At 36.7% G+C, this 19,068-nt stretch overlaps 1 protein-coding gene across 3 annotated transcripts in view; it reads right to left on the bottom strand.

Annotated features, from left to right (window-relative positions):
• Positions 1 to 19,068, bottom strand: part of ANKRD28 (ankyrin repeat domain 28) — a 158,602-nt gene that overhangs the window by 57,335 nt on the left and 82,199 nt on the right. For all 3 annotated transcript variants that reach the window (XM_029940315.1, XM_029940314.1, XM_029940316.1), the window contains 4 exons: positions 14,226 to 14,296; positions 8,493 to 8,693; positions 6,879 to 6,966; positions 919 to 1,061 (listed from right to left, as the gene is read on the bottom strand). In XM_029940315.1, the coding sequence (XP_029796175.1) occupies positions 919 to 1,061; positions 6,879 to 6,966; positions 8,493 to 8,693; positions 14,226 to 14,296 (503 nt within the window). The remainder of the gene's footprint in view (positions 1 to 918; positions 1,062 to 6,878; positions 6,967 to 8,492; positions 8,694 to 14,225; positions 14,297 to 19,068) is intronic.

A 19,068-nucleotide genomic window follows, 5' to 3' on the forward strand; every position in this document is an offset into this window, starting at 1 on the left:
ATTTAAGGAAAGGTATTAAGCAGGCTGTGTTGTAGCTTATGAACAAGTAATAAATTGTATCATTTATCTTGAATGTATCATAGATAAGCTGCTATATAACGATCGCCACTTCAGATAGCTGTGAAATTAGGTGATTAACTAGTTGTTACTTAACCTTCTAATTTCTGTATAAGTCTAATTACATGAAACAGAAGTTGGTATTTTGATTTTTGACTTTGCTTTTCTGTTTGGAGTGTCACTGTAACTACTGTATTGTAAATGATGGAAAATAATTGCATATGTTAAGAAAAATATGAAACGTTATAAAGTGAAAAAAATAAAATAAAATTTCAAAAAAAAAAAAAAAAAAAAAGGATGGCCTGTGAAAGTGACAGGCATTCTTGGCTATCTCAATTAAGGAATGAAATGTATTCCAATAAAGCAACAACCCTCCTAACCAAACAAATTTATACAGTAAGGAACACCTATAGGTGATGGGCAAGAAGCCTTGAGCTTTCCTGCCTACTTCTTGAAAATATCCTGTAATGTGAACTGCTACAGTCATTTAAAGGGAGTACTAGACTAACAGAGCAAGTAAGACTAACAGCAGTAACCTAGCCATTTAGGAAAAACAATCCTGGCATGTCTGATTTGCTGGTTTCCACAGCTAAATGGAGCTACAGGGCTTGAAATGTGATGATGCAGAAAAACCTGCATCATTCATTCTCCTTTGGAATGTATTTTACCTCTTAATATACTTTGACTCATGATCAGATATTAGTGCACTGTATTTTATGTAAAGAACTTTAAATATCTAATTAAAAGACAGGAATATTATTGTATAAAATTATCTTTTAAGTCTGAAATAAATTCTGCCAACAAGGAAATCACAAACACAAAAAGCCTCTTTCATTTATACTGCTCAATCTATATACCTACATCAACTCCAAGATCCAGAAGGTACTTGACTACGCTGATCATTCCACTAGAGGCTGCTGCATGAAGAGGTGTGTACGACTTCTTATCCTTGCATGTCACTTCAGCTCCATGCGCCACAAGTAATTTCACTACTTCAATGTGACCTAAAAATGTGTTTATGAGGGAAAAAAGCAGAGAAGCATATGGAAAACATGAAATATAATCTTGGATATCTTTTTAAAAAGGTAAAAATGCGAATTAATAAATAATGCATAAGTCACCAATAAATCAAGTTATGCTGAGAGAAAGAATGTAAGAAAAACATCGTTTAGGTAATTCTGATAAATGTTGACAGAGGTAAATAATTGAAAACTATTGTATTTTTAAATTTATTTTATACAGTGACAACCTTACAATCTATAACCATCCTTTTGTCTAGATCTTGTTTTCAAGTTGTTTCAATACATTTTTTTTAAATGTTATTTACTTTTGTGAGGGGTGCATGGGCAAGGGGCAGAGAGAGGGAGACACAGAATCCAAAGCACGTTCCAGGATCCAAACTATCAGCACAGAGCCTAATGTGGGGCTAGAACCAATGAACTGTGAGATCATGACCTGAACCAATGTTGGACACTTAACTAAGCCATCCAGGTGCCCCAACACATCCTCACATTCTGACATTAGCTTTTTATGTCTAATGTAACACATAAGTTTATGTTTCTCTGCCTTAGTGGAATCTTCCACTTGAAAATCTGGGAATCTCTTGGGCATGTTTCTTTAAAATGTTAGATCTTTAGAACATGTGGTTAAAGACTTCTTCTCTCCTATTATTTCCACCAGATATCCTTAACCAACTTAGTTTGTTATTCACCTTTGTACCAATCAGGATAGGCTAGGTTTTATGTGCTGTAGTTAAAAATCAATTCCCAAATCTCAGTACTGTTTTATTTTTCATCATCACCATGATTGCTTGTCAAGAGCGCTCTCTCTGTTCAGTCACTCAAGGACCCAGGTTCATATAGCTGACACCACTAAAAAGAGGAATAGATTACAGAATCAATCTTAAATCATCAATTAACTGCTCTGGTCCAGAGGTGATGCTGCTCTCAATTCACTGGTCAGAACTAGTCCCAGGCCCCACCATATCATACAAGGAGGCCAGGAAGGGGGACATGTATCCAGAAGATGGGAGAACCACTATTCTCCTTTTGGATCTCCTTGGTCTTTATCAGATTAGATTATACAGTGCTTTCTCCTCCTCCCATAATGCTTCCCACCCCTGCGCCTTTGTTCATGGGATTCCTTCATTGCATGGAATGTTCTGCTTGGATGTCTCTTTCCAAGCACTGCTACTAATTCTTCATGGCCCACATCAGTTCCCATCTTCCTGGATCAACTCAGTTACCTCTTCCCTAGAAGCCTTATAAGACAAAACACCACATACCTGTAAATACTATCCAATAAGTATAGAATACCTTCTGATGGTTCTTAAAATTGAATCATTATTTAACTGCCTCTAATTACTTTTATGTATTAGCTTCCCAAAGATATATTTTCAAAGGCAAAGGTATATTCCACAGGGCTGAGAACAGTGTTATATACAAAAGATATTCAAAACAAATTATATCCCTTTATAGGGAATGAGTATAAAAAAGTTAATAACTATAAAAATGAGACTCTCAAACACAGACTGCTCTCCCTTGACAAACTTAGGCCAGCTTACAAGATGCACAAAGAATCAAGTAGATTTACTGTTTATATGTAAATTACCAATTAAAGTGGGTGCTTTCCGCTATTTTTCCTCATGGCAGTAAGAAATATCTACTATCGGGGCGCCTCAGTCGGTTAAGCAGATGACTGAGCTCAGATCGTGTGATCTCATAGTTCATGGGTCCGAGCCCCACATCAGGCTCTGTGCTGACAGCTCAGACCCTGGAGCCTGCTTCTGATTCTGTGTCTCCCTTTCTCTCTGACCGTCACCTGCTCTTGCTCTGTCTCACTCTCAAAAATAAATAAACGTTAAATAAAAGAAAAGAAATATCTACCATATTTTTAAGGAAAAAACCCCCAAAGGAGTATCTGTGGGGGGCCGCCAAGTTTTCTGGCTGCCTCAGGTAAGGATATTCGCTCTCCAGGGAGCAACCAAAAAACAAGATTTGCATCTGGAGGCTGGAGATTGCCATTTCCTGGCCCAAATAATTTTGGCGACTGTCTTGCTGCGCCAGATGTAGACTTGGCCAAGGTGCACAAAAGATCAAAACCTTATTTCGGGTATTCAGCGCTAGCTCCCCCTCCCCAGCATTGCAGAGGCAAGTCTGGGCGCTTCTTTTGATATTCATTTGACTCTGTCACCTGGCAACCAACCTGGGTCAGTTCCCGGCCCCAAATTGCTATTTAAGAGACAGTGTTTTCTGGGATGGAGAGGAAGAAAAATAAAGAGGAGGAAGAAGAATAAAGAAGTACGAGGCTTGATCGGAAACCGCGTGTTGTGTCTTCACTCTCTGCTTCTCCCCTCTCCTGCCCTGTTTTCTCTCCCTCCCTCAGGAAAAAAACCCCAAGAGGATTTTCCGGCCAGCAGGGCGGGACACGACAAGTATCTATCAAATCTTTAAGTGCCAAATCAACATAATTATCATGTAGGAGTATCACCTGGTCCAAAGATCACTCACTACACATTGCCTTCTGATCTATGGCTCTAGAAAGATAGTTGCATTTACTGCAATGCGTGAAAATCAGTAACTAGAAGGCTCACGTGTAAACATAGCTTTTCAACTGGGCAAATGCATATTATTCACTAATATGCCGAAAAGAAACAAAGTTCTCTTAATGCTTAAGCCTAGAAGGCTCCTAAAGAAACATATTAGAACAATTATATTAATTGTGCATATAAACTAGTAGATAATATTAATTGTGCATATAAACTAGTAGATTTCATGGAATATGAATTTTTCTTAACATCAATAAAACTTAATTTTGAAAAGGGGCTATGCAAGGGCAAATTTACAATTTTAAAACTGACAAATATTTATTTAAGGACATTTCAGAAATATGGGTAAATTCCTTTACTGGACCACTGAAAACAGAAAAATAGGGCCTCTCCACAGCCAGTTTGAGGGTGACTTATTTAAAAGAAAAAAGGGAATAAAGTTCTAGAATGAAATAAATAATATTGTTCTACCTATGTGGTCCTGGCCAGAACAAGATATGTGTCTTCCCAGTCAGTTTATAGACTGCTTCTACCAGGAAGACTAGACTTCATATAGCTCATCTAGGTGTAGTTTTAGAAAATGACATTCTTTAGACATACATAGTATATATAATTTTACTTGGAAAATTCCTTACACTTTTCTTTTGTTAATGAATATGTAAAAAAAGGAAAATGAACTGTGATCAGAATTTGTAAGTCTTTATGAAAAGAAAAGAGAAAAAATACTATTTCATATTCATTTCAAATCATGCATTGCTTTAAGAAGAAATAAGGGAATGAGTTGTTAATCAAGGTAATTAATATTTATTCAGTGCCATCTATGTCAAAGTCATCATGGTAAGGTGATCTGAGGTAGAATTTGGCTGAATATTGCTAAAAGTACTGAAAGCAACAGAAAAGATGAGTGTGTAAAAGGGATCTTAATGGAGGTTCACAGTCAGAGCCAACACAGGGTAGAGAGAGGGAAATGATCAACTCTTTGGGGACAGAGATATCACTGCCAAACACTGATATGTAATTCAGTAACAGCATGGGGATAACTGGTAGAGCCTAACTGGAAATAAGGGGAGCTTCAACCAGGGGATAGAAGGCCAGGAAAAATAAAGAAGTTTGTGATAAATAACTTATAAGAAGACTACATTTAATTTTAATGCCTCTTTCATGAAAACAGATTCTCTGAATATAACCTAGTGGGGTCAAAGATCTGGACTTCAGTCAACAGCTCCCTACTTTTACATGTGTAGCTGTCTTTAATCCTGAATGCTTAGAATAGCTGAACAGTTTTAGAAGCTACGTGTCAACACTCCTCTTTTTCCATGCTGAAAGAGACAGGGAAAGGAGAATTACAAGTTCCTGAATGTTTATGCTCAAAAATTAAATTAGGCCCAAGAAACACAGAATCTCTCTTTTAATCCACAACTTGCCTGGAAAAGTGACATTTACTGCACCAAAAAAACCAAAGCCATCAAAGGAGTGCTCTTGAGATATACACACCCAGCTATTATGGGAGCTCAATTAGAGGCAACCCACAAAATCATCAGGTCTTCAATTTCATGAAAACAGCTGCTTGGTTAAGTCTTAATTCTTTGGAGGTAAAAGGCCTAATGCATTCTGCTTCATGTTTAAACCCTTTATCATAAGGTATACTAAATCATTCAGAATAGCTGCTCCAAAACTGTCTGGAAGGATAAGCTACAGAGGAATATTCAGAAAAGTCCCCAAGACTTAAAATATGAAAAATCTACAGGCTATGAGGAAGGGACTTCAGGATGCTATGGGAGACGTGCTTCTGGATGTCTTACTTTCAAGTAACAGAAGAAAATTGCCCATGACGCAACTAATGGCATGAACCTCTGATATGAGAGAAGCCCAAAATGTTCAGCATTTGGCTTTCACAACAGGGACATATGACAAGGTGGTTAACCTTCAACAACCTTCATTTTTTATCTTTCCTTATATTCACACTAAAGGTCAGATTTGGAATTCACTATGAATTCTGCTGCTTTTGGTTATTTTCTATGACAGGCAAAAAATGCTGACCTTGGGGTTATCTATGTAACTGACTTGAGCTCGTTTATTTTCTTCCATTGTCATATCTTACAATTTTATAGTTTTAAAAATTGATAATCTTCCATCAAATCTTCCTTTAATCTTTTATTTTTATGTGAGAGACAGGAAAAGTCAAAACCAAGAGCAAGGAGTCCTGAGGATAAGCTATGCTTAAAAGAAGGGTGGCTAGCTAAATGTCTTTGTAATTAGGTAGGATGAGTGATAAATCAGGGAATGACTCCAGTATTATACAGAAGGTTATCAATCCATATGTGATTTTTCTCAGAGCCAGAATAGTAAAAGAAGAATAATAACCTTTGGCAGGGAAGAGAAAAAATTCTGAGGCTCCATGGCTACAAAGGGAGAAAGAGTTCTTTCCATTTTATTTTGATAAACTTGAAAAATGAAATGTCTATCTCCATCTCTTCCTCCCAGAGGTTCAACCCTAGCCTTCTAGGACTTGCAAGGTTCGTGACAGGTTGTACTTCCTCCATTCTTGGAGATTCATTTCCACTTGCATGGTTTTAGCACCCACATGCCTGTTCTTTCTGTGCACTTAAAAATATCTTGAGGTAGGCTCAAGATCTGCCTGTACTCTGGTTGTCCAAGTCACCTTAAGAACCAGTTAATGTTTCTGTTAGTGCTCTGGCTGCATGATTTTGGGTGGTCTACCCCAAGACTGTTTTCCCATGAGCTCTGTCAGTTTTAGAGTGCAATTTTGCAAATCCTAAGAGTTTTGAAGAACATCTATATCATCTCACAGCAGAGAAGTCTACACTCTAAGCCTTAGCTTCTTTCTGTGTTACTGTTGTAGAAATCAAACACAATGTTGCCTATTCAACCCAGTGGCCCCAAATAATAGGCTTCTTAAAGCATCTTCACAACTTCTATCTTAATATTCCCATAAAAGCAAGGATGGCTGTAAGAATGGGCTTCCAGTAAACACCAATTAAAATTATGCTTCTCAGACTGTGTCTGGGATGTCTCTCCCTTTAAAGGTAAACAGAATTATTTTCAAACAGCTTGTAGGAGAACTGGACCTGACACACTCCTGTTCTGGCCCACGTCCCCCACGACTAGACTGGGTCCACTTGGGCAGCAAATTTAGATTTGGTGTAACTTCCCACTATCCTTAAAAACAGATGTTATACCAAATGCAAGAACTAAAATGTACAAATTTTCCTGAATACATAATGTCAAAAAATGAAACTTAAGACATACATACCCATATATGCTGCCCAATGAATTGCCCGTCTATCTTTCTTGTCAAAAGCATTAATATTGGCACCTCTAGACAAGAGTAGTTTGACCATCTGTAATAAAAATAGTTTCATCAAAATTCAGCAGAACTGTTCATGAATAGCCCTTATGATGACTACTCATCTCCATCTATGTGGCACTGAATTTCTGTGTCATAGAAAGGAAAGAACTAAACAGTGAAGACCCTTTAACATAATTTAATATATAATAGACAAAATATGAAAAAGGATTCACAATGCGTTTTATTGAAGTCAAGCATCAGTATCTTTCAAAGATGCCACTTTGTGTCCTGTCCTGATATTTTATGAACAATGAAATACAAATATGGAAAGTCTAAAGGTGGACTATTTAACGGGTTTTATTTCTTTTAGTAGCCCCAAGTGTAAGATGCAAAGTGTATTCATATCCCATAAATGTCTTAAATTTAATTCAAACACAAATGTATTATCTAGAATATGGTTAGATCTGAAGGTCACTGCACAGTCTACTTACCTCATGATGTACCAAGAACAGTATTTTTAGTCTGTCTAACTGTATTTATGGTAAGTTTCCCCATAGGAAAGAGCATTCCATGTTTCAAAAAAAGGGACATATCTTGTGACCTTAACTGCAGTGAAATGATTCTTTATGTTGCAAAAACAGAGAAACAGTGAAAACAACACTGCAGCCACTAACTCTCAGTCATGGAATCTTGGGAATGTCACTTTATCTCTTTGAGTTTCTATGTCTGCAACAAAAATGAAGGATGGATAAGCTGGCCTCAAAGGTTCTTGTTACTCTATATTTCCTTCTTTACTACACCTTCTATGTACACATAAAGCCTGGTCTACTGTGACAACATGTGACATTAGGCAATGATTTTTGTATGAGATAACTAAATACTGGGGCACCTGAGTGGCTCATTCAGCTAAGTGTCCAACTTCGTCTCAGGTCATGATCTCATGGTTCGTGAGTTCAAGCCCTGCATCAGGCTCTTTGCTGACAGCTCAGAGCCTAGATCCTGCTTCAAATTCTGTCTCCCTCTCTCTGCCCCTCCCCTGTTTGTGTTCTTTCTCTCTAAAAATATAAAAACTGTATATATATAAATTAAAAAGAAAAGATAACTGAATATTAATTTCTTAAAATTTTTTCCTTTAATGCTCTGTTATCAAAGAATTCTTGACTAAACATTGATAATAAATAAGAAAATATTTTCTAATCTCTGCTTTCCTTTGTTACTCTCTTTTCTGGGAGCAAAATGAAACTGTTCTATCTTTCTGGATTATTTTTTTCTGCAATGCCAGAACATACTTTTCACATTGTGTCAGCTGGCAGTGTTCTCCTTTGACCATGAAATTCAAGTATATGGGCTGTCTCTTGATAGGTAAGTTCAAAATGTGAGAACGTTGTATCACAAATTTGATCATGAAAACAAGTCTGAGGGCTTGCTAAAGCAAAATCAGGCAAAATGAGCAAGATGGGTATTTGTTTGCTACTACCATGGCTTGGGTGGCTAAAAAGAGCAAGTTCATTAATAATTAGAGTGGTGAGTGGGAGGGTGACAGGCTAGAGAATCACTGTCTAACTGCACACCACCTACCTCACCATGTCCACTAAAAGCTGCATGATGCAGTGCAGTCCTCCCCGCTCGATCAGACACGTTTACATTACTCAGGAGAGGTACCAAAGCTTCAGCACACTTTACAGCTTTATTAGCAGCAGCGATGTGTAAAGGGGTTTGCCAATTTTTGTCTCGAGCATTAACATCTGCAGAATGCTTCAAAAGTACCTGCACTGCTTCCTAAAACATACGAAGATAAAAGTTACAAAAGACAAATGAGTTAAGTTTTAGAAATTACATAGTATGTATACAAATATATATGTATTTGTATGTATATGTGTGTGTATAGAGATACATATATATGTGTATGTGTGTGTGTGTATATATATATAAAGGGATTAGAATTTCCTGAGCAAATAAAAAGGCTGGCAGAACCTGCTATAAATAAGTAGGATTTATTCAAGAAAACAAAATATTATAAACTAAAGGCAGTACTACTCAGAGCCATTATAAGTTGCATTGATATAAAACATTACCCTTTTCTATCCTCCAATTAAAGGTATAACATTAAAATGTGCAAGAAATACTTTTAAAACATTCATTAGTTTTCTTGTTTTTCTAGATGGCAAGATACACAATTAATTTATACACTCAACAGTTTTAAGGAGATTTACTGCTTCGCCAATAAATATATAAACATTTACAACATACTATCTCCCAAATTAGTATACACGTTATACTTTACAAAAGGAGGAGAGAGACAGACAAACAGGTAAACAGAGAAACATGCTATAATGCTCACTGGTGAGAAAGTTGGTGTTAAGGCAATTTAAGAGCTTAGTATCCAAAGGGATTTGTCTTCCAGAAACACAAGGAAAACTTCACATCTATAAATTGGCCTCACGGCTAGATACTAAGAAATCCAGTATGCCATCTACATTAAGCAATATAGTTAGAGCTAAACTTAATAAGAAATTTTTCCTTGTAGTAATAATTCTCTCTTTGGCAGAGGAATAACAAACTATGTATGAAATGAAAAGGCCCATAACAGACATCATCTCAGTTCTTTGTTTACCAGGTATAACTATTTAAGTCTAGTAATGATGATCCTTGCTTTTCTCAATAAAAAAAAAAAAACATGAAACGTGTTCGAAAGCATCAAATAACTGTAAGTAAAGTAGCAAAGAAGACTAAACAAAATACAATTATCTCTGATTCACACATAGCTTTCAAAGCCTTTCAAATAAAGAGTAATCAGAACTGTCTGAAATATGGGAAACAGCCCAAGTATTTAACAGGACTGACAAAGACTATAGAGAGGTCCAGTAATCCATCAATCTGTTAAAGTCAGCCAGCTAATCAAAGATCTATATAGGCCTATTCTAGACCCCACAATTCCACTCTAGTTATCTAGTTATTGGAAACTTAAAAAAACCCATCCAAGAATGTCCACAGTAGTTTTATTCATAGGAGCCAGAAATGCAAACAGCCATCAAAAGGAAAAGAGATAAACTGTTGTACATCCATGTAATGAAATACTCTTCAGCAATAAAAGGAATGAACATATAATTCACATAATATGGAAGACTCTCAAAAATATGAAGTTGGGCCACCTGGGTGACTGTCAGTTAAGTGTCTCACTCTTGGTTTTGGTCATGATCTCAACAGTTGATGAGTTCAAGCCCTGAGTCGGGCTCCACGCTGACAGCAGGGAGCCTGCTTGAGATCTATCTCCTTCCCTCTCTCTCTCTGCTCCCCACTCTCAAACAACAATATTTTTAAAAGTATTAAGTTGAATAAAAGAAGTCAAGATACAAGAGTACATACTGTATGATTCCATTTTTATAAAGTTTTAGAATAGCAAAATTATTCTGTGGTGGAAGAAAGCAGAACAGTGGTTGCCTCTGGGGACAGGGAAGACTGACTAGAAAGGGACACGAGGTAACTTGCTGGAGTGATGGAAATCTTCCACATCTTGACTGGGAAAAATGTTAAACAGGTGGATACCTGTGTCAAAACCCAAGACTACACATGTGCATTTACTGTAAATTATACTTCAATGAAAAAAAAGGAGTATAAAAATATACAGGGAAGAAGTGGTACAAACATACCACTAGGATTCTCCAACTCAAGAAGGGTATATTGTGATTTGTGAGATAAAACTAATATTATCCTGGGAAATGTTAGTAGTAGGAAAGTAATTAATAGCAAAACGAAGAATTGATAATTACATAAGTTAGGCAAACACAGCATACTATAAGTGCCAGGCTTGCCTTATTCATTTCCAGTCTGGAATTCACAGTGTATACTTCTGGAAAGACTGGAGAATATTTACGTTCCATTAACAAGAAATAGAAAATCAAAACTATTGTTTTGCTGAAAAGCAAGAATAAATCCAGTTAATGGTAGCTGAGGGTGGTGAAGATGGCACCTAACAAAGGCTAAAACACAGTTACCAAGATCCTAGAATCAAGACAGATCAAAGTTTGACAAGGGGTTCAATGCTATGGACCAAACTGTGTTCCTCCACAATTCATATGTTGAAGCCCTAACCTCCCAGTGTGATTATATTTGGAGGTCGTGTCTTTAGGAGGTAAAGTTAAATGAGATCATAAGGGAGGCAACCTAATCTGGTAAGACTGGTAGCTTTAGAAGAAGAGGAAGAGAGAAAGATTCCCCCCACTCCCCTCTCTTTACCATGTGAAGATACAGTGAGGAGGAGCAGTGTGCAAGCCCAGAAGACAGCCCTCATCAGAAACTAACTCTGCTGGACGTTGATCTGGGACTTCCAGTCTCCAGACCATAGAAAACAAATTTGTGTTGTTTAAGCCACTCAGTTAATAACATTTTGTTATGGCGACCCAAGCTGACTAATATATCCACCATTTGTTATTCAGAATAGTAGGTCAGAACTCAGTAATCTTCGAAAATTCAAAAACAAAACAAATCTTTACAGACTGGAGGGAGATATTAACCAAACCAAACAGGCGGATTTCTAAAAATTACAAATCAATAAGCCTGATGTCAGAACCTAGTAAAATTCTAGATATTATCAGCACATTATATGCATTTAGAAAATACAGGAATAATAAAGGATATACATGGTTCCACTAATGATAAATATTACCAAAATAACCTCAATCCCAATTCTTCCATTATTAGAGGCTATGTATGTGCAAGAAATACTCCAGGTGTGCCTTGACTTTAAAAAAGTCAGCTAAGTAGGGTGCCTGGGTGGTTTAGTCAGTTGAGTGACCAACTTCAGTGCAGGTCATGATCTCATGGCCCATGGGTTCAAACCTTGTGTTGGGCTCTGTGCTGACAGCTCAGAGCCTGCTTCAGAGTCTGTGTCTCCCTCTCTCTGTCCCTCCCTTGCCCACACTCTGTCTCTCTCTCAAAAATAAATATTAAAATTTTTTTTAAGAAATAACAAAAAATGAGCCAAGTATCCTAAGACACTGATTTTAATAAAATTATGAAATATGGGGTGATGACAAAAGGTTAAATAATTTTATCCAAAGAGTATTTATTCATATCTTGGCGTTAATCTATGAGTCTCTACAGCACTAGCTGTGTATGGCTCTGCCTTTTTAGCAATTCTTACCATTGATTTGAAGTCAGGCATGGGAAAAAGAAGGGCTAACACATTCGCAAATAAAGGTAATAGTTGGAGGGACTGCTAATACCTCACGTTATAATATAAACTTGGTGTCTTGACAGAACTAAAATGCAATTCCTAAAGTCACAGAGAGCTGAACTGTATGCTCCACTTGAAGCATAGCAGTCACAAATCACCGGTGGAGACAAGATGAGTCAGCCAGCCAGTAAGATGAGGTGTGCAGAAGCCATGTCACTGAGGGAGAGTGGAGGAGCTTAGGATTTGTTACGGGAAGCAGCCTTTCTCAACCCAGGTAAAGTGAGGGAATTAAGCCCTAATAAGCCCTAAGGCATCCTTTGTAAGGAATTAACTGCTCCACTATGCTCCATGATAGTGTTAGCTTCAAAGGCCTTGGAGGATTGAGAAAAGTCACTCTGATCACCCTCTATAGGTCTTTCTTCTCTCATGGTACCCCAAAAACATAAACCAAAACTGCCTAAAATTTTGTCTTTTCCATATCCTTTGGTGGTTATATTTTCATATTCAATGAAATTAAGTACAGCTCTCTTTGGGTCTCAGGATATAACAGGAAAAAATGAAAAGAACATGGATGCAAATGATACTTTTGACTAGGTTTCCTACAACAGAATAATAACTACACAGCCCAGTAATTTTTAGGCTGCAAGCAGACTTAAGAAACTTTTCAAGATCACTGCTTTGAACCTACAGTTTGCTCCTAAGTTCAGGCTAAGTACATAGTTTTTAAAAATCAGCTGTTAAGTCTTTGGTCAGAACCTGCAATCTTCCTCTAATATTAATTATTTTCTTTAAGAATTTTGGTTTGTTTTACAATCTCTACAAATATACAAAGTGTTCCTTATGACTTAATTTGGCAAAACTCCATTAATTTTAATAATCATATTCCCAAGAATCATACTAAAAACTGGATAGGTATGACTAACTTATTACTAAGTCCCAATGACAGTGATGCCTATCTTCCTTAACTGCCTGTTTACAGAAACTCTTTAAAAAGAGGGCTAACCACAAACTTAATTAACATTACCAAGGAATTTCAGAATTTGAAGTTTTCTGGTTAATGTCTTAGTTGTCATGATAATTCCCAGATCTGTCTAAGGTCACACAGCTAGAAAGTGGCAAGTGATATCTGTAACCAGTTTCTCCAGATCCAAGTTGCACATTCCATCAACTGCAGCACATCACAGAACCAGATCCGGGGGAAGATGTGCACCGCCCATGGTTCTCTCCCTCCCCTTCCTCCCAACCAGGAGGCTACAGCTAACAGACTGCCTTGGTCACATAGCAGGGTTGGAAATCCCTCCCAGCCACTCCCCCTCTACTTCTCTTCACTTGTTTAAATCTTGTTATGGGTTCAAGATGTAGTTCATAATGAGGAATACAAAGAAAAACAAGGAGATAAGAGTTCTTTGGGCACACTGCATTTTTAAAACGCACTGAAAGAATAAGAAGACAAAAAAGCGGGGGGAGTCTAACTTTTTATCCCATTTCTGCTACTCAAAAGTTGAGTGGTTTCTGGCAAATCATTAACTACAATTCCCTCAAAATATTTTATCCTACAAGGATGTCATGAGAACTAGAAGTATGAAAATATAAAAATGTTCTTCAAAGAGGTCAGTTATCTTGAAGAGTAAAAAGTATACAGGGTTATAAATAAAAAAAACTTCTTCCCCATAAGACACCTAGCACTTTTAGGTTATATACTTAGAACCGGTAAAATGTGATATGAAGTAATGTTTCTGAAGCTAATTTCCGTGTTTAATTAAACAGTACTTCAATGAATTGTCGTATAGTGCTGATACTGTTTCTTGATTACACTTAGCAGAACCCCTGCAGCCTGTCCAGTAGAGATAAGATTGAGGAAGATTTTATAAGATAGCAAATAATTTCTCTTGTAGGATGCATACAAGGAGGGTTTTCTGATCTTTGCTACTTCAAACTCTCCAAGAGACCTTAGTCACAAAAGAGAAATGGAAACAATTAACTTGTTTTGTACAAATTCTAAAGCAAAATAACCAATCTAGGTAATTTCAGTTGCTTTTTCCTTCTTTTGAAAACACGGAATTTGAATATGGGCTCATAGGCAGGCCTACTTAATGTTTTTATATACGATGTATTTACTAAGAGAAATTTCATACCTCACTACAAGATGCAACTGCTCTGTGTAAAGGTGTCAACCATTTGCTGTCTTTGGCATTAACTCTAGCTCCTGCAACAAGAAGAAAAAAAAATTGAAATATTTTGCATAAAATATTTTAAATAAATCTCCTGAAATATTATATATAGTCCAAATTGGATAAGTAACAATTGAAAAAGTAGTACTTTTATACTTTTTGCTAATAAATTACCATTAAATCACAAACCAAAACTATCCAATAAGGTATTAGCTCTTTTTATTAAAAATAAAAGAAACATCCTTTTATATATAGACTAGAAAAGCACCTTTATACAGAGCATATTAAAGTAAAAATAAGATCCCATTTTCAAATGTGTCTTAAAAAAGTTAAATACTTAAATAAATAAGAATACTCCTATGAAAACACAGAGCATTACAAAGTCGTCATTACATTTCTTTAATAATGAATCTATCATGCCATAAAGCAATATAAATATCAAAATAGTTCTCCAATGAGGATAAAAACTGCATTAGGTATTATAAGGTTCCTGTGTAAAATGGATACAATGGCTATAGACTTAGGGGGAAAAAAAAACAGAGAAAGAAATGAATGAACCCACATGTCTTTCTGGGTTATACCTAAAGATTTAAACAATTTTAAAAAATATCAACTACATAGAGTTATTTAAAAATCATTGCTGGGGCGCCTGGGTGGCTCGGTCGGTTAAGCATCAGACTTGGGCTCAGGTCATGATCTCACAGCTCATGAGTTTCAGCCCCACTTCGGGTTCTGTGCTGACAGCTCAGACAGAGCCTGGAGCCTGCTTCAGATTCTGTCTCCTCTCTGCTCCTGCTCTGCTCACAGTCTGTCTCTGTCTCTGTTTCTCAAATATAAACAAACAGTTAAAAAAAAAAAAGTTTATTAAAAAGTCCCTGGCAATGGACAAAAATTATCCTTAATAGAATATAAATACATTTAGTGAGACAATAATAATAATAATAATAATAATAATAATAAAGAGGAGGGAAAAATCTACTGGCTACAAGAAATCCACTGATTTTGTACCTAAATCCCAACCAAATAGAAGCAGCAACCAAACTGTAGCATCAGTATATATCCAAGTAGAAACAAACGGCCCTGGCTCTTAGAAGTGGGGAGTGACTGGCAATAGGTCCTACAACTATAAACAATCCTAGATTTCTACCCAAGATCATGACTGGCTAGTAAGAAAGAGCGTTAGATATCTAGTCCAAACTCATTTTCCAGAAGATGAAACAGAGGTACGGCAGATAGCTTAACATCAAAGTATAGTAGAACCAAGGCTAGAATTCAGATGTCCAATGTTTACAATGTATGTTCTGAGTGTGAGTTTCCAGGGAATAATCAAGTGCAGTGACTCGAAGTTATGGCTCTAGTAACTACTAGCTATGGGTTCCTAACTAGTTGTGTGATCTGTGTGAACTTGTTTCTTCATCTATAAAGCGGATCTCCTAACAGCCTGTTACAAAGATTAACAGAATAAACACACACAGTACAGTCCTGAATGTGAGAGAAAAATGAAATGAAATGTAAGTGTATAAAACCATCAACAAATGTCACAGTTGAAATTCTGAGAGTAGCTTAACTCCGAGCAGTGACAGTGAGGACACTGAAAGAATCAAGAACCAACATGAGAGCTTTCATGATTGCTCAAATAGGCTCTGGGTGAAAGACAGAGACTCAGCAAAATGAACAGCTAGAGAAAGTAGTAATAATATTCATGTAATCAACATCTGATCAACCATCTGCTAGGCCCTTGGGACACCAAAGTGGTTAAAACACAGACTACCTGAGCACATTTATTTTGAGTAAGAGGTAGAATGTAGATAGTGCAAACATTAGAAATGTTTACAGGTTAGAAGGTTAGAGTACTCAGAGACAATAAAGGGGCAATATAGAAACTAGACTTCTTTATTCTCCCAGTTATCTTGGAACTTTAGTGGTTCTCCATAATCCTTGGACCTCTTTCTACCATTTTCTATTTATGTGCATTGATGAACTGCATACGGCAAGAACTGGCCTTAAGGCCTGAAAGGTAGTGACACACTCAGAAAAGACAAGTACTCTGGATAGACAGAGGTAGAAAAGAATGAGGCCTGATTATGAGTCTTCAGCAAATGGGAAGGGTCATAAGTCTGGTTCCAGATATTAATTAACAAGGAAACAGAATGTGGCTGTCACAAAAAAAATGAGAAGAATCTTTATGTGCTGATAAAGATCTGAGGGGGAAAAAAGTGAAAAAAGCAGTGAGAATTGTATGACTAGTATTATTTAATTTTATGAAGAAAATGGGAGAAGTACCTATGGAAAAGATAAGTATCTATATTCATATTTGCTTTCTATGCAGGAGGAAACTCTGGAGGAACACTGAGGTATTAATAATAGTGGTTGCCAATGGTATTTCTGTAGGTGGTGGGGTATGATGAGAACTGTATGATAAAGGAATGAGGTAGAAAGGCAACTTCATTGTACTACCTGCCTTTAAATATACATTTAAAAAATTTTAAATAAAACTGAGGGGCGCATAGGTGGTTCAATCAGTTGAGTGTCTGACTTCGGCTCAGGTCATGATCTCATGGTTCGTGGGTTCGAGCCCCACATCAGGCTCTGTGCTGACAGCTTGGAGCCTGGAGCCTGCTTCAAATTCTGTGTCTCCCCCTCTCTCTGCCCCTCCCATGATCATGCTCTGTCTCTCTCTGTTGCTCGATGATAAACATTAAATAAAATAAAATAAAATTGAAAAACCACTTATTAAAAAAAAAGAAACATACTGAAGAAGGAATAGAAGGAATGGACACAAAAAATTCCAAGAATTTGGCTTCAAGTGAAAAGTAACAAACTGGAAAGTAACTAGAAGAAAGTAAAGACAGTGTTGTCTTTCTTTTGAACAGTTATCAGATACACAGTTGAAGGAAGAAAATCTAATTTTCATGGCCATTTGGCAGCCCAAAGTAAAAGACTCTGCTAGTTCCATTCTTCCACTTTATAATAATTAAGAATCTTTCTCTTCTCTTTTTAAAAAATATTTTTTAACGTTTATTTTTGAGAGAGAGAAAGAGCGAGAGTGTGCACGCAGGGGTGAGAGATGTGAGTGGAGACACAGAATCTGAAGCAGGCTCCAGGTTCCAAGTTGTCAGCACAGAGCCTGATGTGGAGCTTGAACCCAAGAACTATGAGATCATGACCTGAGCCAACCAGGTACCCTATCTCTTCACTTTCAATAACAAATTTTTTTTAATTTTTTAAATGTTTATTTACTTTTGAGAGAGAGAGCCAGAATGAATGAATGAATGAACGAATGAATATGTGAGCAGGAGAAAGGCAGACAGGGAAGGAGACACAGAATCTGAAGCAGGCTCCAGGCTCTGAGCTGTCAGCACAGGGCCTGACGTGGGGCCTGAACCCACAGACCATGAGAGCATAACCTGAGGCAAACTAAGCCATCCAGACAGCCCCATAATAACAAATTTTAATAACAAAGCAAAAGTTAGTTTATCAAAAAACATGAGTTACTGTAACTAAGAATCCACTAGTGGTTTACTGAGGATACAAAATACTACTACTTGCTATTAATGTAATAGACAATTTGATTTAAAAATTTGGCTTGTTTGTAGATGCTAAAGATACTTATCTGAAGGAAGATCAGCACCATAGAATTCTAGATATCTGATCACAATCTTTTTCAGAATACACTTATCTTTTGTTTAAATCATGTGTTTCTTCTAACAGCATTAATCAAGCGTTTTAGTTCCTTGGAAATTAAAGGTCAAGTATATGAGAAATGGTTGAACTATTTCTAAGGACACCAACAGAACAAATATCTCTCCTGCCCACATCCATTAATTAGTATGCGCTGTACATATTAACAGGCAAATATGGCATAGCAATGCCTGTTTTAAGAACAGCAGTTGGCTATAAAATGAAAATGGAGTAAGAGAAACAAACATGGCGGTACACTTCAGATGGCTGGGCTCCCAGAGATCATTTTATGTGAATTGTGAAGGTAACCAGACTTCTGTTCTACACAGATGGCTCCAAAATTATATATTCATAAACACAAACTACAAAGTCATTCCACTAATGGAAAAGATATCCCTAGAGTAAAGTTTACTAGTCTAACAGCTGAAAACCAGTCACAATGGCTAACAAGGAAGATGGAGACAGAGAAAAAAATCGTATTAACTTAAAACATAAAATAGCCTTCAAAAAGAGAAAATAAAAATCTAACACCTCTAGTGTCATCACATACTCTAAACATGGCAGAGTATAATATCTGGTTTCTAAATCACCAAGGAAGGATTAATTTCTTTACTATTTCCTAATCATCAAAACAGAAGAGAATATAAAACAGCAGCTCCATCCCAATTGTTGAATTTAGGTTACTGGGAGACCCTCAGGCAAGAAGAAGCACTGCTGAGGAACTGAAGAAAATTAAGACAGGAATTTAAGAATGCTATTACCTACTGACTACTTAGCAAACCAACATTTACAGAAAATCTCTCAGTGCAAGAAGCACATTTCATTAAATCCAAGACAGCTACGTCCAATTGTATATCAAATACTATCTTTACTAAAATTCCCTTTCCCCTCCTCAAACCACATATAAGAGGAATATATGAGCTTTCCCTTAAGATGACAAATAAGCAGCCAGCACATATGCCATGTCAAATATCTGAACTTGGATCCATCTTTCCAGAGTAGAAATGTGATTAGATTTCTGAAATGTTAAAAGCAAAAAAGAAAACCAGCAAGCAAAAAATAACTGCAATGTAACCAAAACAGGTTGTATCCATTTAATACCACAGTTAATGATTATATAAAAAAT

Source organism: Suricata suricatta, chromosome 5 (assembly GCF_006229205.1).
Source record: "Suricata suricatta isolate VVHF042 chromosome 5, meerkat_22Aug2017_6uvM2_HiC, whole genome shotgun sequence".
Classification (NCBI taxonomy): domain Eukaryota; kingdom Metazoa; phylum Chordata; class Mammalia; order Carnivora; family Herpestidae; genus Suricata; species Suricata suricatta.